Source organism: Astatotilapia calliptera, chromosome 23 (assembly GCF_964374335.1).
Source record: "Astatotilapia calliptera chromosome 23, fAstCal68.1, whole genome shotgun sequence".
Lineage (NCBI taxonomy): Eukaryota > Metazoa > Chordata > Actinopteri > Cichliformes > Cichlidae > Astatotilapia > Astatotilapia calliptera.
The window spans coordinates 17,190,680-17,217,606 of record NC_137443.1 but is presented as its reverse complement, the minus strand read 5'-3'; the positions used below and the strand labels follow the sequence as shown (position 1 = coordinate 17,217,606).

The window sequence follows — 26,927 nt, the reverse complement described above, 5'->3', positions numbered from 1 at the left end:
TTGGGTGCATAATTGTGTGTCCTTTTATGTGTGATTGTGCTTTAAGTTGAATGTGTGTGTGTGTGCGTGTGTGTGTGTGAAAGCTTTCAGGAGGCAGCCTGTACTTGCCTGTGCCTCTGTCCTGAAGGGATACATCTCACGCTGAGCCAGTGTGGTGGTGAGGAAAGCCAGTTTCACGCCAACCTACTGCTTTCCCCATTGACCCCAACCCCCTGCAACCACGCAAAACATGTCTGCCAGGTGAAGCAAACAGAGTAGGGAGAACTCAGCTCTTCCACCACCCACACAGATAACACCGGTCACTTTCCATTTTATCCCTGCTGTGGTACTCATGGCACCAAGCCGCTTAGTATGGACGCCTACTGTTAGACTTTGTGACCGAGAGAAAATTTCCACACATTGATTATTCTCTGTCTAGGTGACTGAATTGAATACAATGCAGGCCGATGAATGCTTAATGCACACATAATTCATGTAAGGTTATTAGGCTGTGTGTGTGTGTGTGTGTGTGTGTGTGTGTGTTTGGCAGGGCACATTGGACTGCTGTAAGAGGCCGCTGCCTTCAGGGAATACCACTGCCATGAAGGATGTGCATGGTCTGCAGCAGCATTTGTGTGGGTGGTATGTGTGTAACATTGAAGGTTTCTAATCAGAACATCGCTCTAACATCATACTGGATGATCTTCAAATTCTATAAATCCAAGCACATATACACACTTAATTTCATAGACATACAAAAGTGTTTTCTCCACTCACATTGTCTACATGAATGGATGTTGACGCGTCACTATTTCATAATTTGCATCTAATTTATATATAACTGTTGCTGCGATAAAGATCAAATCAAATCAAATCACTTTTTATTGTCACATCACATGTGCAGGCACACTGGCACAGCACATGCGAGTGAAATTCTTGTGTGCGAGCCCCACAAGCAACAGAGATGTGCAAACACAACAACACAAACGAGCAAAATACAAGAATGGCCAACCTGAAACTAATAAATATATGTACAATATATAATAGTGTATGCATTTCTGGATGTGTATACTAAATATTTTCCTACGTGTGTGTGTGTGTGTGTGTGTGTGTGTGTGTGTGTGTGTGTGTGTGTATACACATTTTTACAAATTAAAGATGACATCTAAGGTGTGCAAAACACCTGACCAGAGAGGACATGAAAATGTTTTTGATTCCTTCTGAAATTGTAAACAGATGAAAAATGGAAAAACTGTTAGTTCACCGGGCAGTCTCAACATTAGTATGAATGGATCGAGCTACTTATGGCAGCACATTGACAAAGTTACAAAGAACAAAAAAAAAATAACCAATGAAATGAAGCACACAGTAAATTTGCAGTGAATACTTTGAAGGGTGAATTTCACAAAATAGTATAAGTAATTGTGCAAACTTACAACAAAAGTCCACAAAATACAAGAAATGTAAGCTTTGTTATTTAAGCTTTCCTACACTTCAACATGTGGGCCTTGACCTGCTCTAGAAAACATCGCTAACCCTCCATCTGAAACATACATCAGTTCTGCAAAAGTTCTTTCAGGTTTTATACATCCTGCCTTTGTCTCACAGAAATACTTGAAATGACCAATTACTATTAATACTTCATTGCTTGGTGGTAACATGTTTTAATATGTTAAAATTATGTGCCCAGCAAAACAATCCCAGTAAAATTCTTCTTGAAATTCCTGTAGTTCAAATGATATATAAAACAAAGTCTTGTTTAGGGAGCGCATTACAATCCAAAATCTGTAAGCCTTACCGCAAGCCATCTCTTTATAGTATATCATAAATACATGGATATACAATGTATTTAACAGATTACATGCCACTTTACAATCCTAGGCATTTTCATTTATTTCTTGGAGAACAGGGTGTTTCCTGAAGTGGAGAGGGGAAAGGGTTTAGTTGATTTTATCAGAGTAGATTGAGCATGTGACAACATTTTCTAATGTGAGTAGAAAGAAAGGGGGGGGCAATGAAAGCTGTTTGATGAGAAGGTAAAGAAAGGAAGAGAAGTCGAACATGGTGAACACATGGACACATCCTCTCAGTACTCCTATACCTTACTGTTCCGTAGGCTAGCATGTGTGTATTTTTTTGTGTGTGCTTGCGTGGACCGTGTGTGCGAAGTGCCCTAGGCTCTGTGCTGGAGTTTAACTCTGTTCGTGGGAGCCAAGGGCACACAGCACACTGATCCAGACTGACAGGCCAGCACACAGGCTACATTCCCTAGTCAACAGCCTGAACAACAGCCAGTCAGCCTTGTTCACGAGTAGGCTGCCTCGAGACACGACAGTCAGCAGGCTAGGTTTTTTTTTATATGAAACCAGCACAGTATCCATCATGATTTCAGCATTTCTGTCCAGTGCCAATAATGAAAGATAAGAGAATGGACATTTAAGTGTAGAGTATCAAACTCAAAGCAGAGAAGTAGAAAGTTGTCTGCTTATAGTCTTCCGTGATATTTCCCCAGTCTTACCTATAGCGTAGATTTATTCAGAGGTTTTGTAAAAAATGTAAATGCTAATTGCTGCAAATGTTGCAATTATTGTCTTAAAATATCTTGAGAAATGCTGTAATAATTACCCAGTACCAGTTTTCTCATCTGACAGTGAGATTGAGAGATAAGATCAATACAGCAAGTGTAAAAATAAGGACATTTTATTGCAGTTAGCTAACACATAATGAAAATATTTAAAAATATAAAGAATGGTAAATATTCTGAAATATGTAAAAATATGTATAACAAAAAAATACTATGAAGTGTAGTTGCAAAAGCGACCTGTGGAATTAAGATTTTTCTAGCTAGTACGAGCGCTGTATTTCATATTTTGGGCTAAACAGCTGAGGAAAGACTGCGAAATCTACATGAAAACTATGAGAACATGTCCATGGTGTCCTTGATTCTACAGCATCATGCATAATAAGGATACAGTAGCTGAAAAACTGAAGCGTAGTTCAGTATTCTGTTGTCACAGAGGTAGCTGTGCTGCTCGTGCTTTCTCCTTTCTCTTGGCCTGCCTAGCCGTCTTTATAAACTATATTTGTAAAATGTCCATATTATTGTAATCATGTACCGTATATTCTGAAAAATTAAAACCCAGAGTGCAAATCACCAGCACCAGATTCAATATCTTTCACACACGCTTGGTTGTACATACAGGCATCATAATTTTTAAAGTGACTAGTTCTCTCAGACCACTGAGAAGTTGAATCTCTCCCGCAAGCTAAGCACATCCCTCAAATAGTCATAAGCACCTCTTCAATAAATCCCTTCCACAATCCCTGATGTGTGTGCACCTGTGTGTGTGGTTGCCACATACATAGGTGAGATGAGATGCTTAAAATAGGACAGACAAAGGGATAGAGGGATGGCTAAAATGCTGTGATGTTGTGAGGATTTATCACACAAGAGCAGCTAGAGGAGAGATGGATGGATGGACGATGGAAAATAGAAGGTGGATATGGATGAGACTGACTAAAGCATAGGCTGATGGAGTGTTTAGCTGAATGACTGACTAAGCCATAAGTCTCCTGTGAGCCCTATGCTTCTCTCTCACTCCCCCCCTTGATCTGTTCTCTTGCTCTCTCTGCCTCTCTTTAAAATAACACTATGTTCTGTGTGGTGACAAGCCAGGATAAAATGATTGGCCCTTAGTTTTCCCCCGACTGCCCTCTCAGATAATCACTACACCTACTGGCTGCCTCCACATGCTGACTCTACTTTATTAAAGGCAATCTGTCAATGCATTATCTTACTGTGGTTAGGTGTCACTGCTTTGACCAGGGGTGGGTTTTAAAAAAATCCATCTATGTACTTCCTTTAATTTTGTACTCCATATACATCTCTGATTTTTTGTCATTTAGTCAGCGAGCAACAGGCAATCAAGTGGGTTATAAGCAATTAACTTGGCAACATCTCAGCCCTATTTACCAACGCAATTTGAAGGCAGACTTCGAGTGATGTGACGAACGAGTGAAATATGCAAATGACAAAAACTCCACTAGCACCTTACAGATAATTTAAGCAGACTGACATTCAGCAATTTTAATTGACAGTGTGTTTATTGAAAAAGAAAGCTGGCGTATGCTACTCAAATCATTCTTTTGCAGAGCAGCACTTTGGGGGTTGAAAAAACAATTCTCCAGTCACAAATCTGGAGATTTATATCATGCGCAAAATGTTGATGTAGAAGAACATTTATGAACAGTACTTTGAAAAAGTCATGAGATACCCCTCATTTCTTTATATTTTATTGGGAAATGGGTGCAGTGATTTATTGAAGAATGTGCAAACGACTACAGGAACAGGGTATACGCTTGTATATGTCAAACAAGCTTAAATGTAAATATTTCTATATAACCTAAACTCTCATATTCAAGCGTTCTTAGAATTTCTTTAATTAATCTTCAGGAAATGTTCTCTGAACATTCAAAGCACTTTTTTGGATGTTAGGTGCCTCAGCGCTTCAATTGAGGACCAGACTCTGGGAAGCTAATTCATGACTAAAAGTGTTCCTTTATCTGTTCAGTTGTATCCTTTTTACTAAGTGTGTTTAGAATCACTGATATGATGACAAATCAAGGCATTGCCAGCCAGTTTCTCAATGGTATTGCACGGTGGATCAGAATTTCATCTAATTTTGGCAGGACGGACCATGTCTCTTCCTAAACGGGATATATAATTAAGGGGAATACAATTCAAAAACAAACAAATAAATAATACAAGAGTAGGAAAATTCAGTGAGGTGTTTGCGCAGCTTGACCTTTCTTTTATAAACAACAAAAAGGGTTAAAGTCTTTGCCACGGTTATGGTTTCAATTATCATCTTCTGCAAATATTCTCCAAATTAATCCATTCTGAATCTTTATTTATTTAACGAGTCCTTCGGCACAACACATTCTTGATAGAGCTCAGTTATTTATAGCTCTTTTCAAGTATTGGAGTTACTAAACCATGCCATTGGTTGGAGTAGATAACAGTTAGAGGGATGACAAAAAGATCCGGTAGTGCAGCTCCTGTCACTAGCCTATATTTTTATTTTGTAACAATTTCTAAAACACTGAATTTATTCAGCATGACTGCTGGTGAACATATTTCAGTATTTATGAGGCATTATCAAATACTCATCTGTGGTCTGATAAGAGAAACAAACACAAAGTAAATGAGATTTGTGAATTGGACTGTTATAATGTTGGAAATTGGATTGCAGAGACTGGGGAGATGAACGTAAGTTTAATTGGATATCAATTTCCCTTCTTTGCTTTTCTTCTTCTTGACTTTTCTCTAATAAATGGTTTTTAATCCATGAACTGCTTACAGCCTGATCTGATCTCCAGTGGGCCAGGCTAGTAAAACCAATGCATGATAATGTAGTGTAAAAATATGCAGGTAAATTCTGAAAATCTTCACATGTACTGAACCTTTTTATATAATAGTTGGTGAGCAGCCTGATATCTCTTTAGAAAAATACAAGCAGTTCCAAAAAAAAAGTACAAAAGTCAGTCTACTGTCATTCCAAATTAAAACTACTTAATGTAAATCATAAAGCGGTCAGCACAGCTCTTTGGCTTAACTATCTTACTTTGGTATGTGGACCTAGGATGATGTATTTAACAGGGAGAAGGCTGCAAAACTGACAAATGTCAAATCTCCAGCTCAGAGGAAATTAAAAGTTTAGATAATCACGTTTGTGATGTTATCAATTCTTATTGACCTGCAACACAATGAAAGGTTAACAAGTAGGTTAGATTGGATCAGTTGCTTTCCTGTGTTAAAGTGGGAGTGGGGGGTGAAAGGAATAATCATTATAATGATATAATATAATAATTGTGCTTTTCTACTCTTATCAGCAACTTAAAATGCTGTAGACTTCAAGCCCAAATCACCTATTCACACATATTTATAAGGTACAATTATTGTGTACCCACAGCACTCATACTACTACATACATCTTGTAACAACCCTTACTATGGTGTAGCACCGCTATGGGGTGTCGTCCCGTTATTATAGTAGTTGGAGAGTCTCCTAGTGCGAGTGCAGTGGCAGCCATTACAGCCGAGCATGCTGCTCTCCGTGCATCTGTTTAGAGAGACCGTACCATTGTAATGGGCTGGCGCTGGCGACTACCTAACCTCGGCACATGTATGTATGAATAGTGTGGAGCCATGAAGACCAGGCTTATATGTTGTTCTGTTAACGCCAAATAAAAGCCTGTTGTTCTATTTAACTAACTGGCCTCCAAGTTGTCCGGCTAACCTCCACACCACATGCCCGCTGAACCTGCTGGCCGCTCCTTCCTCGCCGGGAATTGGATTAAGTTAATTTTTTCACATTTTATATGTGAATAAACACATTTTACCAGTCTGACCAATGTATTTGGCAACAAGTGCGATGCTAGTACAAAACATTCACCAGTACTGAATATACAATGATATGGAAATGATAAAATAACACTATTCTATTCTATTCTATTCTATTCTATTCCAGGTCAGTCAACTGACTGAACGATAGCTCAAACTGTCCCATTGACATCCTGAAATATGTGTGAAAGTACATTTGTTGTGATACAGCATCAACTCCTGGATCCAACCATCAAATTCTCTCTGCTGTTGTCTTCTCTTGAGAATTGGATGAACCGAGAATCTCTTGCTTTTTTCTTTCTTGCTTTTCTTTTTTAGGAACATCAGGACCAGCTCAATAATGCTTGATGTTAACTTCACTTTTTTGCAGGGTGTCTTTTGAGGACACGTTTTTGGAAAAACATGACATGTACATACTTTAGAGACCAGTTTGCATCTGAAAAATTCAGAATTTCATGTAATTTTATTACAACTTGCTTGGTGTGTAAAGGCCTTTAAGCTTGAGACAACATCCTTCAGGTACACATATGTATGTGCAACCATCAAGACGCACATGTGTCATACAGCTACTCTTCAGAGGACATTATCTTGACTTAAATGCATATTTCATGACCTTAAGATAAACCTAACCCAACCCTAACATTAATGTGAGTCTTCCTACTTCATTTAAAGATTTATGTTACAGTTGTTTTTTGTTCATAGGAGAGATGCGGGTACCCACAATGTGACTGTGTAAACAGATTTGTGTCCTCATGACATGAGTAATACACACACACGGACACACACCACTTTAATGGCTGTCACTGAGCGTCAGTGAAATGGCAGCAGTGTGGCTGCGGGCTGCCGTGGCTGATCTGAGCTCATTAGAACAGCGACTTAGACTGAGGGGATTCAGTGGGGATTTGTTACGCAGCTACAGCACTTTTGCCCCGGCCAGGGGGTGAAATTGGGAGAGATGAAGTGAAGGATGAGGAGCAGGGAAGGATGAGGAGAAGGTAAAGAGGTGAGGTTAAGGGAGGAGACCAAGAGGAAATTGAGAGCAAAGGGAGGAACGTGATGAAAAAGAGACTGGGAAAAGGAAGAAAGAACATTAGTAAGAAGACAACAGAGGAGTTGAAATGGAAGCGGGAAGAGGAGTGATAAGTAGAGGAGTAGGGGAGGACAAGCAAAGAGCAAAAAAGAAAGAAAGGAAGTTAAAATGTGGATAAAAGACAAAAGAATAAAGACATAAATTGAAAAAGTTAGAAAACAAAGTCTCAGAGAGTTGCAGAAGAGAAGAGCAAATATGTGGGGAAAAAAGGAGGTGAAGGCTGGATGATCTTATTAAAGGTGTGAAAAAATGAGAGTTGAGGATGAAAAGTAGGAGTGGATTGAAGAGTACGAGCTAAGAGTGTGCAAACAGATAAGAGGAAAACTTTATTGATCCCTGCAGGGCAAAGTAGCAGCAGAAATGAGTGGAAAAAGCTTGAGAATATAGATGATAAGAGGGGAAATCCAAAGTATAAACCATGTACGACTCACAACTTCAAAACCTGGTCATGTTAAGATAAGATAAGATAAGATAACCTTTATTAGTCCCACACGTGGGAAATTTGTTTTGTCACAGCAGGAAGTGGACAGTGCAAAAGTTATGACGCAAAAATTAGAATACAATAAGAATAAATACAGTACACAGCTGTACAGAATAGAATAAAATAATATACTATATACAGTAGAATAAAATAGAATAAAAATATACAATAAGATAAAAATAGAATACGAATGCTATATACAACTGAGTAAAAATACAACGATGCCAGAAAAGATTATAGCACTTAGTGTTATTGCACATGTGTGGATGTGTGTGTTTGTTCAGTTAAAGTCTTTGTTGTGGAGTCTGACAGCAGTGGGGAGGAAAGACCTGCGAAATCTCTCCGTCCCACACCGTGGGTGCCGCAGTCTCCCACTGAAGGAGCTGCTCAGTGCTGTCACAGTCTCCTGCATGGGGTGGGAGACGTTGTCCAACAGGGATGACAGCTTAGCCGCCATTCTCCTGTCACTCACCACCTCCACTGGGTCCAGAGGGCATCCTAGAACAGAGCTGGCCCTTCGGATCACCCTGTTCAGTCTCTTCCTGTCCCCAGCAGAGATGCTGCCGCCCCAGCAGACCACACCATAAAAGATAGCAGAAGCCACCACAGAGTCATAGAAGGTCTTCAGGAGTGGGCCCTCCACTCCAAACGACCTGAGTCTCCGCAGCAGGTACAACCTGCTCTGCCCTTTCCTGTAGAGGGCGTCTGAGTTATGAGTCCAGTCCAGTCTGTTGTTCAGATGAACACCAAGGTACCTGTAGCTGTCCACAGCCTCAATGTCCATACCCTGGATGTTCAGTGGTTGCAGTGGAGAATGTTTGTGCCTGCGGAAGTCTACCACCAGCTCCTTGGTTTTACTGGCGTTGATCTGGAGTTAGTTCAGCTGGCACCAGTCCACAAAGTCTTGAGTCAGTCCTCTGTACTCCTTGTCGTCCCCATCAGTGATGAGGCCGACTATTGCAGAGTCATCAGAGAACTTCTGCAGGAAGCACTGGGTGGAATTGTGGGAGAAGTCTGCAGTGTAGATGGTGAAGAGGAACGGAGCCAGAACCGTTCCCTGTGGGGCCCCCGTATTGCAGACGACCCTGTCCGACACACAGCCCTGAGTCCTCACATACTGTTAAGTAGAAACTAATAAGTGAAAATATCTAAAAATGTATGAGATGGTGCAGCAGAAAGTGATGAAAAGAGACAAAATTATCAATATTAATGTCAGTTTTTGTGTGTATTTTATAGCAGATAGGAATATGAGAGCGTGATAAAAGACTGTTGCATAACAGATAAGAGAGCATATACATATGTACATTAGAGAGAGTGAATAATGTGCTGGTATCCACATTAACAGGTCTGCAGAGGGTCAAGTATGTATAGAAATAAATCAAGGAGAGGAGCAGGCAGGAAAGGGAGGGGAAATTAATCTGAGGATAAAAAAGAAATGGCTATGAAATGAAGAGATGTGAGTGAGTGGAGGATAGTAGGAAGAGGAAATGGAATGAAGACGAGAGGTGAAGATTGAAGAGGGATTTTCCAGTTGGTTACCCGGTCTCGACCACGTGTGAAATTTGCTCTGAACACCCGGTGGCATTCAATCACCACTCAACTGAAGCAACAAGAAAATTAACACAAAAGTAGAGAGGGGGAAATGGAGGGAATTAAAGAAATAACAGGAAAGTGACAGATTTATGACATTTTATAACAGCATTCTTTAAGCACTCCGTCTGCCCAATAAAACATTTATATTCAAAATATACAGACTGGCTGAAAATAGTTTATAAGTCTTTAAGTCAGCTATTGAGTCTGAAATTGTACTTTTTACAGGAATACAAGTGAAATATTCAGCCAGTGAGGTAATTGTATTTTTCATATTAATTTATTTCATTTTCTGAGCAGTCTCATATTTTGAATATTTTATCACTGCACTAGAAAGTATTTTTCTACATTGTTTCAGTAATTTATACTTGTTATTGTAAATGATAACGCGACGAGAAATTGCTGTGAAAACAATTGCAGTTATTTCCTAATTTTTGCAGACAATGTGCTCTGAAGCATGTCAGGATGCTAGTGACTTGGTTTTATAATATATAACCTATTGTTATAATTTAATAGAAAAACAGTTGGGGATTGAAATGCATGTTGCATCGTTTAAACTGCTGTGAATTTATTAAAGTATTAAGTTTGTATTTTATCTTCTTTCTTAAGATTAAAAAAGGCCCTGCAAAGACTTAAATGAGCAATAATGCACCTCTTTGACAACTGTTCTGGCAGTTCCATAATCTTAAGAAATAAATGAACTGTATTCATTGACGTTGTCAGAAGTTATGAAAATAAAATGGGTAACCAGTAATTTTATCTACTCTTGGACATTAATCACCATCTGTAGTGAAGTGTTCTGCAATAAGTCCTGCAATAAGTGCAGTAAGACTGACACATAGAATTATATGAAGCGTTTTGAATTTAAAAAATACAGGGGATCTAACTACAGACTAGGGGTGGAGCCGAACCTGAACACAGTATTTGGATAGGCACAAATAACGTGTTTTTTACGAATATTTATTTCAAGCAAATACTTTTAAAAATTTTGTATTCGGTAACAAGGGAAAACTTTATATCAAAAAGCTGAGTTTCCTTATGAGACTATTTTTTTTTGGTCTCAGATTTTTATGGATGGTATACATTTTCTTAGTTTGAATCAATCATAGCGTTGAAGCCAAAAAAACACCCCTGCATTGCTTGATCCATGAAGGCTCAGAGTCGTTGCTACATTGGAATACTTCTAAGACATAAACTCTGTCCACTGTATTGTGTTTGAGTTCTGTAAGAACTGCTGGAAGTTTAATGTCAATGTAATTTCAATTTTGTTGCCAATGTGGCTGAAATCTATTTTTAGACCAAGTGGGAATAAAATTTGAAACATTTTCTTCATGTCTGTGAAGTTTCTCAGTCATCCAGGTCATTGTAGTCTAAGGACCTTGGAAAGAAAAGCGTCTGGACTTCTTTAAGTTGCTTGAAGACGTTTCACCTCTCATCCGAGAAACTTTTTCAGTTTTAGGGTCAAATGTGCTATCCGAGGGAAACCAACTCTTTAGGCTGTTTTCACACAGGGCTTAAATCTGGGCTCAAATCTTCATATGAACTGGTTTCAGTAGGGCCAGCTATATTGTGTGAACCCTCACTAGCAATAGCAATGCACTCTATAAAATGCATTCGTGTATAACACTGGTCATCTGCCTCTCACCAGCTGCATAAATGGAACGGCATCAGGATGAGTTTCTTTTTAATATATATTTATTTATTTTATGGCTAGAAAGGGAAGAGGCAGAGAGTGTAATTAGTAATGGACAAGTTATTTAAAAACGTAACTAAATAAATGATTACTTGAATTGAAAAATGACAAGTAACCTCACCAGTCATATCAGGAAACTAACCTGCATATTTCAATGGGTTACTCTGTGTTGTTACAGCAAACACATCCCAAGGTAAACTTTGACAGCTTTTGTCATTTCTTTCTTTCTTTGTCAAGTTCTTCTTTGAACTTACCTAATTGCGTTTCAGCAGGACAAAAATGAACCCAGGAGAGGAGACAAAAGCCTAGAGTGTAAAGACTGTCATCACAATGACAACTATAATCAAACAGAGTACTTAAGAAAAATATAATCTTGTGGCTATAACGATTTTGCTTTAGATTTTGCATTTTATTGTATTTTGATTTAGTCAGCTGAGAGATAGAGATGCACAGTTAACACTAGGAAGGCCCAGAGCCCAGCCATTTGGCTTTTCTACCTTTAAAACCCGGAGAGCAGCCAAATGGCTGGTAGGCTTTTAGCTAAGCTTTAGCTTCAGGCAAGTGGAAGCTAAATTGGCTAGTCATTCATATGTAAATTGGGTTGTTACCTGGGAATTCTGGAGGGAGGGGAGTGGGGGTGTGTGGATGAGGGGGTGGGGGAGCTGCTAAAAGCGGTGAGCTTCCTTTTGTTTCATCTTGATGCATTCTCAATCATCCAGGGAAACAAATCTCCAAAAGTCACCAACTTGGAGTGTTTCAGTTTGCCATCTTAGGGAGAAATCAACACACATGGGTGTATGTCCTTTGTTGCTGAGATTTATTGATAAAAACAGTACAAAAAATCAACCATTTGTACACATTTTTACAAATAATTATAAAAAGTGAGTGAGTACATTTCAACATTTTCAGCAATCACTCACAATCCTGGCACTGCCATGGTATCTGTAGTCTGCATTTACCTTGGCTTGGCTTCCTGATCAATTGTCCACTACCAAAAGGAAGCCAAGCCCTGCCACCCTTTACAACAAAACAAGGTGTGATCACATTGATGCCACAATGGACGACTGATCAATGCTCCACTACCAAAAGGAAGCCAAGCCCTGCCACCCTTTACAACAAAACAAGGTGTGATCACATTGATGCCACAATGGACGACTGATCAATGCTCCACTACCAAAAGGAAGCCAAGCCCTGCCACCCTTTACAACAAAACAAGGTGTGATCACAGGGCTTGGCTTCCTTTTGGTAGTGGACAATTGATCAGGAAGCCAAGCCAAGGTAAATGCAGACTACAGATACCATGGCAGTGCCAGGATTGTGAGTGATTGCTGAAAATGTTGAAATGTACTCACTCACTTTTTATAATTATTTGTAAAAATGTGTACAAATGGTTGATTTTTTGTACTGTTTTTATCAATAAATCTCAGCAACAAAGGACATACACCCATGTGTGTTGATTTCTCCCTAAGATGGCAAACTGAAACACTCCAAGTTGGTGACTTTTGGAGATTTGTTTCCCTGGATGATTGAGAATGCATCAAGATGAAACAAAAGGAAGCTCACCGCTTTTAGCAGCTCCCCCACCCCCTCATCCACACACCCCCACTCCCCTCCCTCCAGAATTCCCAGGTAACAACCCAATTTACATATGAATGACTAGCCAATTTAGCTTCCACTTGCCTGAAGCTAAAGCTTAGCTAAAAGCCTACCAGCCATTTGGCTGGTGGCGGGTTTTAAAGGTAGAAAGGTAGAAGCCTGGGACTGCCAGTGTTAACATTGTGTATGCAGCAAACACATATTAGTACGAATCAACATTGCAAAAGCAGAAAATGAACACCAACAGTAATACATTCAGATAAAAACGAGCACAAATTTTATAACACAGCAGGACAAAATTGAAAATACCTTGAATTAAAATTGGTCTTCAAAGAATGAAAAATGAACATGGCTATATATAGAAGAAAAAAACACACAAAAGATTGGATGGAGACAAACAAGCTTCTTAGACGTTAGATTTGATCTGATGACAGGCTAAGCATAAATTGCAGGAGCTATTGGCAGCTGCACATATACACAACATGAAATGAGGCTGGCATGTCTAAGTTGATAGCTGCTGACTGAATTAGCACCTCAAGCACTGATAAATTTCTCTCTGCAATTTAGATGGATTTATAATCCTGCAAATTGCATTAAAATTTTGGCTAGATAGTTGCAAGATCACTGCAGTACCATTGCCACCAAACAAATCAAGTAGATATAACACAGCTGTTTTGAAATAATCACTTCATGTGTTCCTGTCTTTAGTAGTAGAGTTTCCCGTTCTTTCCATGCAGATGCATCAATTACAGATGATGACTGCTCTGTGTTTACCACCCATGAGGGAGACTGTTGTATTTAGTGACAGTGTCATATCATGCTGTCTACTCTCCACACAATGTCAAACTCTGCCTTTATACACACAGATATTTAGTGTGTACCAGCCAGAAGAGATGTGTTGTAAGTGTTGTGTTATGTGCTCATGACCTCAGGATTCTGGCTACGTGTGTCATAGTCTCAAATGTCCTTTTAAAAAGTTTTTCTTTAGCTTTTTATGAGTTTTGGTGTTTTGTTTTTTACCTAGTTTGTGTGTCTCCTGTTTTTGGCTTTCTCACTGTCTGTCTGCTTGCATTGTCTCATTTGGTAATTGCTTTCTTTGTCTTTAGATGTTAATTTTCTGTCTTTGTCTTCTCTACCATCTTCAGGATTGGTTGGCATCTAATTAGTTTCACCTATATTCTGTTAGTTATTTAGTTTTCTATTAGTTTTTTTTTCTTTTTTTCACTCCCCTGTGTGTGTGTTTTTTTAACCTCTTCCTGCATCAGTTGTTGGGATCTGATTCCTAGTGTATCCTAGTATATCATTTAGTATCTCAGCAACTCCCCTGAAATCCCTTCAGATGATTTGTCTACATATATAAGTTCAGTAACATTGCCTCATAGTTGCCTTGTAATTCACTGTATTTCATTTCAAAAACCCAGTTTTTTAATTCTGTTATTTTTCTGGTTAATTTTTCATTTGGTAGTGTCTATCTTCATATGACATTCACAGAGATATTCATCAGGCAGCTTCTGTAATGCTAAGCAAGACATGAGTTATCGTTTAGGGCAATGTGGAAGTAAAAACTACTGAATTAAGTTCTTGTTGGGATGACTCCAGGCAAGGAAATCCAGAACTAATTTGCTGTAAGTGAAAAATTCCATATAACCTTCGACCGTACAGGCTGACCCACATACAGCCTTTTGTCTAGCAAAAATTCCCTTTGAGACTGATACTACGGTTTAGAGCCTGTTTGTGTGATTTCATACTGAAAATAAGATGATACAGTTGTAGAATAATAATTTGAAGATTTCCAAACACACCGCTTGATCTGATATTGTGCTGTGATCTGTGCACAAACACAAAGTTGAATAACTTTCTCCAGTGTGGTGCTAACATGCAATTTTCCTCCTGGCTTTCAACTATTAAGTGTCTGACTTGATGTGTTCATAGCAACTACTACTGAAAGACCATGTGATTGGTTAAACAGTTGTGCTCGTAAACAGTTTCTTTGGAATGTTGAATGACATACACCAATCAACAATGCAGCAGCTCAACTGGATGAACCAGATTCCACCAAAAAGCTTCAACATAATAAGAAGGATTTTGACAAATCAGTGGTTCAAATTCTAAAGTAGTTTCAGACGTCTCTGCTTCTGTAATGACCAGCTCTTAACTTGTTGACTGGTTTATGTGCCCCTCCAGCATTTCATGTGCTCATAATGACAAAGAGTATCATGTCAGTTGTTTCTCTTCAGCCTTGCTGTAAAAATACTTGCAACTAGTTTTATGGACTCATTGACAAAAGAGTGGAACAATCAATGCAACTGCTTTCTTTCAGCGCTGTCACAATGCTCCTGTTGTTTGTCAGCCATTATTGCGTGAATGTTGGATATTTGTTTTACATTTGTTTGCGTACGTGGATTTCTCAGTGCCATTGTCGATAAGCGCTGGTTTATGTAGAAATATGGCTGTTAGGAGGAGGGGCAGGAGGGCTTCTGTCTGCCAGGGTGGTTGTTTGTGCTCTGAGGATGGAGAAGATTGTCAGACTGTCAGCTTTATCGTCATGTATACTGGGAGTTCACAATTCTTGTTCCTCTGCGTGGTTTGACTGGAGACAGGTCCCACGTCTGGGGTATCTTAGTCTGACTCAACAGATGTTTCAAAGGAAAAGTAAAGATCTCCATCCCTGTTTCTGAACTAGCAGATGGGAGACTGAAATAGTGTGACCCTTTAATGCTTCACCTTCACTCCCACATTGTGACCATTCAGCTGACTGCAGCCTGCCTCCCATGAGGCCTCAGAAGAAATAACAGCAGATGCAAACTGTCACATTTGAAGGTTTAAACTGAAAATATAGAGGACCTAAGAAATAACCTCCTTACATTGTGTCATATTCACAGTCTGTTTGTGGGTTGGAAACTAAGTAGTAATAGGAGAAGAATTTTACTGTTTTCAATAATTTTTCATAATTATCTCATAACATACAGACAGCCATGATTTTTTTTTGTTCTTAATTAGCCATTATGTCTTTGTAAACTCACACATGTTGTCTTACCAGGTTGAACATATTAAACCTTAAAACAAAAGGAAATGCACTCATTTCCAAAGCTAGATTACGTGCTTTACACTTCTTTTCAGGAGATGATTGGCATCATCTTCAGCTGTTTCTTTTAATTATTTTTTAAGCATGTTTTTAGTCTATACAGATCTGTAACTTATTTTTATTAGTTTAACTTACATTTTTCCCCTTTAAAAATATGGCTCTGGTTTGGACAGATGACAAACCACACACAGCCTTACAACGGTCATGAGATTTTACCGCAAATATCTCTAAACACTTGAAAAATTAATGAATTCAGTATTGTCACTTTTTACAATAATTAAATGAGTAAAGAGAAAGGACAAAGCCATGAATAGATAAATATAAAAAAAATATTGAATATTAAAAATTTAAAATATTGAGATTGTTTTTTAGTTTTCTCTGATCCAAAGTATGGGAGTCATATTGTAATGTTCAGCTCCAACAGCCCTCTGTGTTTGCAGCTGCTGTAATTTTCCATCATTATGCAGAAAACGTGGGTATATTCCACTAGTTCCCTTGTTTGACATGATCCAAAGGGACTATTTAGCATGCTTCAGTTTGCTAAAAGTAAAAGAGGTTTAGTAGGCAATTCTTCTGTGTCCCTGAACAAATAACAAAAACTGCTGACTTTTAAAGGCGGCCAACGAAGCAGTTTATCCTCTGGCATCAACATGGCTGCCAGCATAATTTTATACAATGAATATGGATGGTATACAACTGGCCTATGTGTAAGAAAGAAAATAATTCAATCTAGAGTCAGTCCTTTTTTTAAATTATTTTAAATTTTCAGTGTATACGTTAGATTAACTACAAATAATAGTATACTGAATATTAAATGTGGTCATGTGTTGGTAGTTATTAGGATTTCTTTGAAGATGCATGGCTCCAGATATATTGTTTGTTTTGGGTTTTTTTTTAAATAATTAAAAAAAATTTTTTTAAATGTCTTCAGCAAAATCATTTGGTGTGTGTGTGTTGTTCATAAATCAGAAGGTGATGTTCAGAAAAAAAAAAAGAAGCACTTATCCAATTCACACTCACTGGGGGCATGGGTGTTGACCCTATTCCAGCTGTCATAGGCCAAGAGGTGGGGTACAGCCTGGAAGGTTGCAAGTCCATCACAGGGCTAACACAGAGATAGACACCCATTTTTGCATTCCCGTTTACAGACAGTTTCATATTACCAATTACCCTAACTGTAGCTACTACACATCATTTGACATCATAATGGTGTGGATCCTTTCAGGAGTTTTTATTCCTTAAGCTGATGAATTAAAGCAAAATTGAGATATAGAAGAAATACATTGACACAGTGAGAGGGCATCAGCTGTATTCAAAAAAAAAAAAGAAAAGCATTATGCTAACACAATGTTTTCAACAAAATATTCAGTCTTGCAGGATAGTGACAGTAACTGGGGCTGGGTAAGATATTATCAGATATTAATATGTAGGATTGTGCATCAGTCAACTTAGCCTCCTTAGATTTCCTGTTTGTGTATGGACACTTAGGTTCAGGTTCTAGTCTTCCCTCATTGTCGTGTTTCTTCCGTTAATCACAGTTGTACTTGCTTGCATGATCAATCAGTCTTTCATATACAGATATACACATAAACTTTTAGGAGTATAACATGTTAGTGTTTTAGTGAAAATGCAGTTCTGTGTTAATTTTAGCTAGTTTGACAGTTTGCTGTGTGTGTGCAGTTAAACAGGATTACCTCAGTGTATGAAATTGAAGGTGAGCTCATCCAGATGGAACAGTGACTACTAAGAAGTGTGGGAAAGGTAGAAAACCACATAGTGTGAAGGACATACCTTCATGTTCGACAATTTCATGCACACACACAAACACATAGTGGCGTAAAGGGTGAAGTAAAAATTGTGTGTTACCTTGTTTCAGCTGGAATTAATTTGTGTTACTACCATATATCTCATTAGACAGACTTACTGGGAGAATGGTAAAACAGGCAAAGTTTCTGGGGAATGTTAATACAAGGTCTGTGACATGACACAAACTGTAGCCACCTGTATGAAGTTCCTTGCTACATACCCATTTACCATCTCCAAATTTTGCCTCTCCATAACATGTGGTACACTGGCACTAATGATGTCACAATATCCACTTTCATTGAAATGACCTGTGGCTTTGACTGTAAGCCTTGTTGCTGCTGGGATCCAAGTTAAGGTCTGTCTAAATATCAGCCCCTCTCGGTGGGATGGAGTGTCACACAGTCAGTAGTGTATACAATTAAACTCTACATTATAATTTGTTGCCATGCATGCTGATTGATACCTTGTGTGTTGCTGAGGAATGTTATCTCATGTAACCATCCGTGCATATGGGTATGAGACAAATTAAATGGCATGTCTACAATGCTGTGAAGTAAGAAAAATAATTTTGTACATTTAAAATGGTACTGGTTAAAAATGGTCATTGCCTTCTTAGTGTGAATGCTAAAGGTGTGTTTACTGTGTTGCAGGGGACCAACTTTGGACTTGACTCTTCACAGTACAAGTACCTACTAGACCCACTGCACCGCAATCGCTGCTTCTGCCGCTGTACATGGCAATATGGAAACCATCACCACTGACTGGCTTGTCTATCTCCTGAGAAGTGGTGCCTAAAGATGAAATCTTCAGTGTTTTCTTCTTCAGTCCAGTGATTGTTTACAGGACCTTTTTGAGGAATATATTTCCATACTGTGAGGAATATTTCACAGATTTTCTTTCACCAATTTGGAGGAAACTGATGGCTGCTACAGTTCTACTGGATGCTTTGCAGTGCTTTGGTTTTAAAACGGATCATTAGCATCCACAACCCTCATTTGCTCCGGAGTTACCAATTTCCTTATACCTTACTTTTGTATGAATGTCAGTTTTGTGATTGTGTTTGTGTTTGCATCTGCATGGTATAAGTGAGAAAAAGGAAATAAGTAGTTTGTTTCACGAGCAAGAACTGGCCAGAAAAACAGAGAAAGCAACCAAGTGTAAAACGTGGGACAGCAGCCATGTTCGAGTGGAGGCAGCATTCGAGGATTGGATGTCGGCTACTTCAGAGTGCTACATGTGGGAGCAGAAGCATGGGATATGTAGGTCTAGAAGGTTCCTTAAAGGCTGGCTGGTGGGTATCCACTCTAATATGGCTGGGATTGCTGCTTCTGCAGGCATGTCCAGCTGTTGTGTTAGCTCAGAAACTTGATGAGAATGACCCAATAGTAACCACAGCCAATGGCAAGCTTCGTGGTATCAAGAAGGAGCTGAACAATGAGATCCTGGGTCCTGTCATACAATTTCTGGGCGTTCCATATGCCGCTCCACCTACTGGTGAGCGCCGCTTTCAGCCACCTGAGCCAGCGGCACCATGGCCTGACATTCGCAATGCCACACACTTTGCCCCAGTGTGTCCCCAGAGCATCGTCGAGGGCCGTCTGCCAGATGTCATGCTGCCAGTGTGGTTTACCAACAGCATCGATGTGGTGTCTACCTACGTCCAGGACCAGAGCGAGGACTGCCTCTATCTTAACATCTATGTTCCCACTGAGGATGGTGAGTTTGCCTGCAAGCCCAGGGTAGGATGGCTGAGTACAGAGGGAGGTGGGGCAGAGAGAATTAAACCCACAACCTTCTGATAGAGGAAAAAAAAAGTGTTGTTGGGGTGTGTTGTTACTATGTGAGAGTGAATTTCTGTTTCTGTCCTTGTATGCCTGTCATTAGAAGGGAAAGCATGACCTTGTGCATGTTAAATGTGCATGATATTTCTTATACTACATGAATGTGCAAGAGTGACGTGTGAAAGAGAGAACAGTGTGCATACTTTTAATTTCACTCCACATCTGCCTCAATATTTTTTCTTCCACATTCATTCTTTCAGACTTTTTGAACAGATTTTCCTCTCAGCTCCTCTTTTTTCTAATTTCTTTATTTGCCCTGCTCTGCAGGCCCCCCCCCCCCCCCCCCCACTCTCATGTCTGCAGCTCATCATAGCGTATTGTGCTCATCCACAATGGCTACAGTTCATTAAACAAGACAGTTGTTGTCATGATCATCACCGATTGATTTGGCTGACTGGCTGAATGACTGGCTGGCTGGCCGACTGATAGAGTGAATACTGCTCTGATTGAGCTGGTGTTATTCATTCTTTCCCCCTGTCTTTATTTCTCCCTTCCTTCCTCTCCAAGTCTTTTTCAGTCAATCAGCGCTGCGTGAGTGTTCATGTGTGCGTGTGCATGCCAGCTCCTGTGTGCACTGCGCGTCCAGGGGCTCCATGTTATTCTTTAGTTTTCTATTCATTTTACAGTCAAAAGAATATCCAAGGAATGTGCCAGGAAACCGGGCAAGAAAATATGTAGACAAGGAGGTATGTATGATCTGACTCCAACCTATACAATGCCACAGAAAGAAGAACACCCTGCAAACAGGAAGAAAAAAGAAGAGCTATATGTTACAGCATGAGAGAGAGAGAGAGTGAGAGAGAGAGAGAGAGAGAGACAGAGAGACTGAGCGAGAGAGACTGAGATGGAGAGAGAGATGTGAAATCAAGGTCTACAAGTTATTAGAGTCTTTACTCTGCTGGTTTTTAGAATGCTGCAATTAAGAGACTGGGCCTTTTAAAACACTACCTGAAAGTGAATTTAGGGCCAATTTAAAAAACATTAAGAAGAAAGTGAAAATGTCAGAAGCAGTATTCTCACTGAACACAGCTACTGCATTTCAGAAAGTATAAGTGTGCACATCAGGAAATACTTTTTTGTCATTTGTCAGGTCTTGTAAAGACCCTCTGATATACTCAATGTAATAACAGCAACATACTTGCATCTAAAACCCTGAATAAGACAAGTAATTTGCAGACCTTGTGATGGTGGATTGATGTGAGGTGTGTTGCACCACATCCCCAGTACTCATGTGTGCTCGCGTTGGTCAGCAATAGTGGGGGATTTGATTGGCTGCCAGATCATAGGTCAGGAGGTGTGCAGTAATTATGGCTGATGTGTCGCAAGATAGCAGCATATTAGATCATACACACTGTCACAAACACACATGCACACACTCACAATGATGTAGTTGTATGCAGTGTTAAATAAGATGAGCTCAGGCTGGACCTTGACTGTGTAATCTCCATTAAAAGAAAGCAGAGCTATGTTCTGGTTGGCTCTGGCTACTGTATCAAGCGCTGTTTCATCAAGATAATGTCCTCCACCTCCTCTCTGTCTTTCTCTTTTAGCCTCTCCCTTCTTGGCTGTGTGTGCACTTTTTTTCTGTATAGATATTTTTGAGTCAGAGTGAGTGACAGAGAGAGCAAAAGCGAGAGAGGGGGAGAGATGTGCTGACAGCGTCCTTGATAAGTTCTGGGTGTTAATGTCATTGTCTTGGCAGCAGTCAGCATTATCGCTTATTGTATATTTCCTTTTTTCGTACTAAATAGATACGTGCACATTATAAATTCACTGCTCTTCTTCGCCTCTAACATGTTACACATACAAATACACTGAAAGGAAATGCACTGACAGATTACAGAAGCTTATTTAATGTTCACACACCATGGAAAAATCATAATTCAGAAAACAAGATTTTGTGATTTGATAATAAAGGAAGAATAGCTGTGAAACACAGTGTATTGCACAGAAAAAGAAAAGCAAGATCGCAGAAATGTCCCTTAGTTACAGGAGAAGTTTCTTTCCTTGAGTTTGTTTCTGTGTCTGCAGTTTGCCACCCAGTAACTATGCACAAAGTTGAAAATAACAATAATTATTTTACAGTATACAAGAAGACACATTAATTTAGATATTCAATACATGGAAAAGCCCTAAATAAAAGTGACATGAAGAATACAGATCCTAAGACAATACTCTATGGTCTATAGAATTAAACGTTTTTTTTTAAATATATTTTTTGTTTTTTATATTTATAAAATTGATAAAAGTGAAATTTTAGCCTTACGTAAAAGGCACAGGTCGGAAGCAATTTTTTAGAGACTAAAAAGTGACATTTATCGACCAGAACTTAGTAGTCATACATCCTAGAGACATCACTTCTGACTGGTAAATTAAGTGTAACTTTTAGAGACTGAAGTGCTCAACTTCATGTTTTAAAATTATATTATCTTTCAGAACAATACATTATCTAAAGCAGTATGCCTCAATTCTGAAAATGTTAGTACATCAATTGCTTACTTGTTTTCCCGAATAACATTTTATGCAAAAACCCCCAAAACAAAACAAGAAAAAAACAATTTTGATAAGAGATGATGCCATGGATATCAGCCGATCCAAGCAATCCATTTAAGTAGATAGTCAGTATTCATGTAGTTCAATCACTGTGACATGGGAAGAAACTGTTGGAATTCAAGTAATTTTACTGTCTAGTGTAATCTGTAAGAAGTCATTATTCTAAAGATTTAATTTCACTATTTACATTTTGTGCATAAACATCTAAACTGAGGTCTGAATGATGGAGGGTCACTCATTTTTCGTCTTCTGCTACTGGCCTGCGATTTACATTTGACTTTTTATTTATTGTTAACCAAACACATCTTCCCCAACTATACCTTTTCTATAGTTTGTCATAAGAATGGGTTTCCCATAATGTTAGCCATATTGAAATCTATTCGCAATTAAATTGAATATAATGAGAATTTTCAAACCCAAGGTACTGAAGAAAAAAAATGGCTTTATAGTGTCATTAAATGTTGACATTCTTACGTGGCAATAGTTCTCTGTGCACGACTGTGCTGGGCAGTTGAGCCTGGGTTGAACACCAAATCGTGTCTTGCTACTGATGCTAACCACGGACTAGAGGTCTGCATTCCCGCGGCTGTCCCGTGGGAGCCGCGGGACCCGACCAGATTTCTTGCGGCGCGGGAATAAATTTCCAAATAAAATGCGGTAGCGGTCGGTAACTCTGGTGTAATTTGAACGGGAGCGGGCGGTCTGAAAATATAGCGTGCCCGACATTTTTTCGGAACAGCATATCTGTGATTTCCTCATTCTAATTGAGCACTGGTACAGCCAGTGCTCACGCCTGTTACACGCACTGAGCGCATGGATCAGTGCTTTTTGCAGTAGGCCACAATGCTGTATTCGTTTTTATTTATTTTATTTTTGCAACACGTTTTCCATGTTAAAAGATAAATGTTGCATGTTGACAGATAAATGCATCTTGTTTAAGAAAAATAAATACAATCATTGCACAACCTGCAGTTTTATCTGTTATCTCTATTTTTTGGTGGTACCCCATTTAAATGTGAGATTTTGGAAACCAGATCTAAATTTAGCGGGAACGGTCGGGTCGGGTAGAAAATTATTCTAAGCGGGCAGCGGGTGAACAAAGACTGAATATACAGCGGGAGCGGTCGGGTGCGGTACAAAACCTTGCGGGAGCGGGACTAAAAAAACATTCCCGCGCAGACCTCTACCACGGACATCCAATTGAAGTCTGCACTTTTCAGATGAATATTTCTAGGCAGAAATGACTAAAATGTACCACACGTTTCATTTCTCAGGAATCATGAACATGTATTGGGATGGTGTTCTTCAGTACATGTGCATGGCTTCTATATTCAGATATTACAATTAAAGTGTGCGTTGTTGAGTTACTAGCCATGCTGTCCAGGCTGGGATATCAGTTTTACAGCATCAGATAATGTTTTCTGGTACATCATTAGAGTCTAATGTCAGTTCCGCAGTGATGGTGGTGGTTTACTTTAAAGAGGCAAAAGCTATTTCAGTGGATACTTTTAGAACTTGAGTCATTATCAGTGACACAGTAGTGCAGTGTACTCAGTGGTGTGTGGGGTGAGTGGATAGATTATGGTGAGTGACTAGGTAATTTCATGGCTAGATGTGTGCAGCCACAGTGATGGATTTTATAACATGTTTGGATAGGAAGTGGAAATGGGGTATTATTAATAAAATCAACTATAATGTCTTCATACAAGTGACATATTGACAGGCAATACACTACAAATATTTTGTGATAAAAAGCACATTTTAGCTCTCAAGTTTTTCCAAAGGAAAATGATCAGGTGCACCTGCAGAATTATAGTGAATATGTGAAACTTAGGATTTCATCTGCATAGGTGAAAATTTGGAGGGCAATCTTACAGCGTTCCCAAATGCTTCAGCATCCACTGATCAATAACTACACGGTTGCTGACAGATCTGTAGATAACTTATGATGCACAAAACACATCATGGAACATATACACTGTTTATTTTCGGTTTTAGTTCCGTAACAGTTTGTATAACACTTATACCTTCAGCTAACATGAAATTCTGATGTGCTTTTGTTAATGGCTGTTCTCCACACCATCATGGAAGACTTCTTAATGGACAAAACAAAGAAAAACTGTATGACTGAGGTGATTAGAAGGAAAGCTAGCGATGGAAAGCTATGAAGACATATGACTGTGTTAAAGAAGAAGATATGGGGTAGTATTAGAAAGACAGACAAAAACAAAGTAAGAGCAGGACACACGCAGCCAAACAATAGAGCAGCGGTGAAAGTGAAGAAGGCAGAGTGTAATTGCTGTGGGATTTGCCTCTTTGTCCACATAAGGACTATTGTACTGTCCTGTGTCACACAGGTTCAAAGAAATCTTCTGTGGTTAAAAGTAGTGCTTTTTGATGTCTCTGGGATGGAGTATGACCATTAAGTTATCACATGCTGGGATAATGGTTTCTGTGTTGAGATCAGAGGTAGCAGCTCTGTGGTTGGTCTTCGTTCTCTGTGCATGCATTCACAATTCATTTCTGAAAATGAAATAAATGAATATGAGTGGCTTGAAATTCAATTATGGAATTTCAGACTTGGGTTAAGTAAAACTCATTCTGATGCATGAGTCAGATGTATTTATGGCTATGGAGGGCCAAGCCTTCAGTACGTTTGGGGGAAATGCTCTTTTTGCTGCATAGAACACACTCAATACCAACTCTGGGGGGAAAAAAACAAAAACCTTTTTTGATAAATAAGATAAATCTGTAGACTTTTTAATGATTTCCAAAAATGAAAAAACAACAAGGAAACAAAACAAAAAATAAATAAGATAATGCAGTTTGCAGTTTGAAGGAAACACTGCAGGACAAAAAATTTTTTTTCATTTCTTATTGCCTGTTATATATTTTTACTACTCTTCACATAAGGCCAGAGCTGACTCAACTGTGTGGGTTGTCAAAAGACATCATGACTACAAGCACAAGCCAATATGGAAGCAGATGAGATGCGGTGAAGGTAATATTATTTAACACAAATCTTTACATTTCAATCCATAAGAACAAATGTCTTAAACTCACATGCTGACAATATTAGCACAGAACTGTGTCACAATACTGAAGGTGTTGTTTCTTTAACAGCATGTGGCGAGACTGTCACTTTGTTGCTGCTTCAGTGCCTTAAATGCATCTCATTGCATATGACACTTTAGCTATTACTGACAAAGTTGAGTAAAAGTTTTCCTGCCTGACCAAAGATTTGCTGAAAGAAAATGTATGGGGCTGTAAGCACTGAAAATTTGCATTGGCAGTTTTGAATCTGGACAATACTAATTTGTACAAGTTTAAGCTGTCTTGATGTTAAATGATCAACTTGCACTCTGAATAGAGCATTTTATTTAAAAGGTCATAGCGCTTTGCTTACCATGTGAGAAAATAAACTAGCTGCACATGCTTTGTAATTCATAGGAAAGTTGGTTCCCAAATACACAAATAATGTTTTATTACTAACAGCGATGGTACAGTATTGGCACCACTGCTAAGTGCTGTTAACTTTCTTCCACTTATTATATTCATGGTGGCAGGAGCTTATAACTGTCCTAGCGTGAGACTTGTTACACTCTGAACACATCACCGGTCTGTCACAGAGCTAACACAGACAGAAAAACAACCATTCACTCTCAGATTCACACCTATGATTAAGTTTAGAATCTGAGAATCTAACAGAACCCCACACATGATGTTGGGAGGAAGCCAAAGTACCCAGAGAGACCCGTCACAGACTTGGGGAGCACACGTGAACTCCACGCTAAAGGCCCCAGACTGGATGGAACCCAGCAATACGTTAGTTGAGGTTTAGATTCCAATTGTTGTGATTGTGCCTTGTGATTTCTAGGGTTTTTGTGCTTGAGAACAGTGTTGAGGTTGAGCTAAAAATGAACCACCATTGTGGAACTCCTACTGCAAAAGTCATATCATGCAAATGTTGAGCTACACTGTAAGTCATAGTTTAAGAAAGACAAGAAACCGATTAAGGATGAGGACATGTATATTTTATCGTAATAAACTGGATATCCGGATATCCTAAAAAAACCTAAGATAACAGTATAAAGGCAACCAGACAGCTGGCTGTCTTATACTGTAAACAGCACAATACTGTTTTGTACAAGAGGATATTGCTGTTATCATTCCCAATAGGTAAACTGTAAAATTACATTTTTATGCTGCCAGTGTAATTCAACAAGGTAACTTCTATGCACAGCATTCGGTCTTGGTCTAGAATCAGTGTCACTTAGGGTGGTGGGGTTGGCTCTGTTTTGTCTGCTTTTCTGATTCCCTTTTTCTTTCTTACATTCTTACATTAAACTGCAAACTTGATCTACTATCCCAGGACATGTACACATTGTTTAATATCTCCAGTAGTTCTCAAAATATTTTAACAAGTTGTATTGTTCTAAAATTTCTTTCTGCTGTTATCACTCCAGAGGGGTTTAGAACAGAAGTCCTGCTGTAGATACGAATTCCGTCAAGATTCAGTGAACTTCACACATTGTGAATGTTTGACTGTTTTTTCCCACAATTTCCCATTTCCCTCATTACCTTGTTCTTCTCATGTCTCTTTCCATCCATCTTGGTTTCCCTCTGTACAGGTTGGCTTTTTCCCTTGTGTCTGTCTCTGTCTCTATCCGTCTTGACCTTTTCACCCTTTACCATCTCACTTTCCTCTTATGTCCTTTTCTCTTGCTTTTGTCTCTTATTTTTTTCCTGTTATTCCTTGGGCTTTGTCCTAGTTTTGTAGTTGTTGAGGGACGATCCTTTGGGAGGTGGCA

General features: G+C 39.0%; 1 protein-coding gene across 2 annotated transcripts in view; it reads left to right on the top strand.

The window, feature by feature from the left end:
- Positions 1 to 26,927, top strand: part of nlgn1 (neuroligin 1) — a 290,365-nt gene that overhangs the window by 10,870 nt on the left and 252,568 nt on the right. For both annotated transcript variants that reach the window (XM_080297619.1, XM_026158032.2), the window contains exon 2: positions 18,373 to 19,438. In XM_080297619.1, the coding sequence (XP_080153745.1) occupies positions 18,901 to 19,438 (538 nt within the window). In that variant the 5' untranslated portion in view covers positions 18,373 to 18,900. The remainder of the gene's footprint in view (positions 1 to 18,372; positions 19,439 to 26,927) is intronic.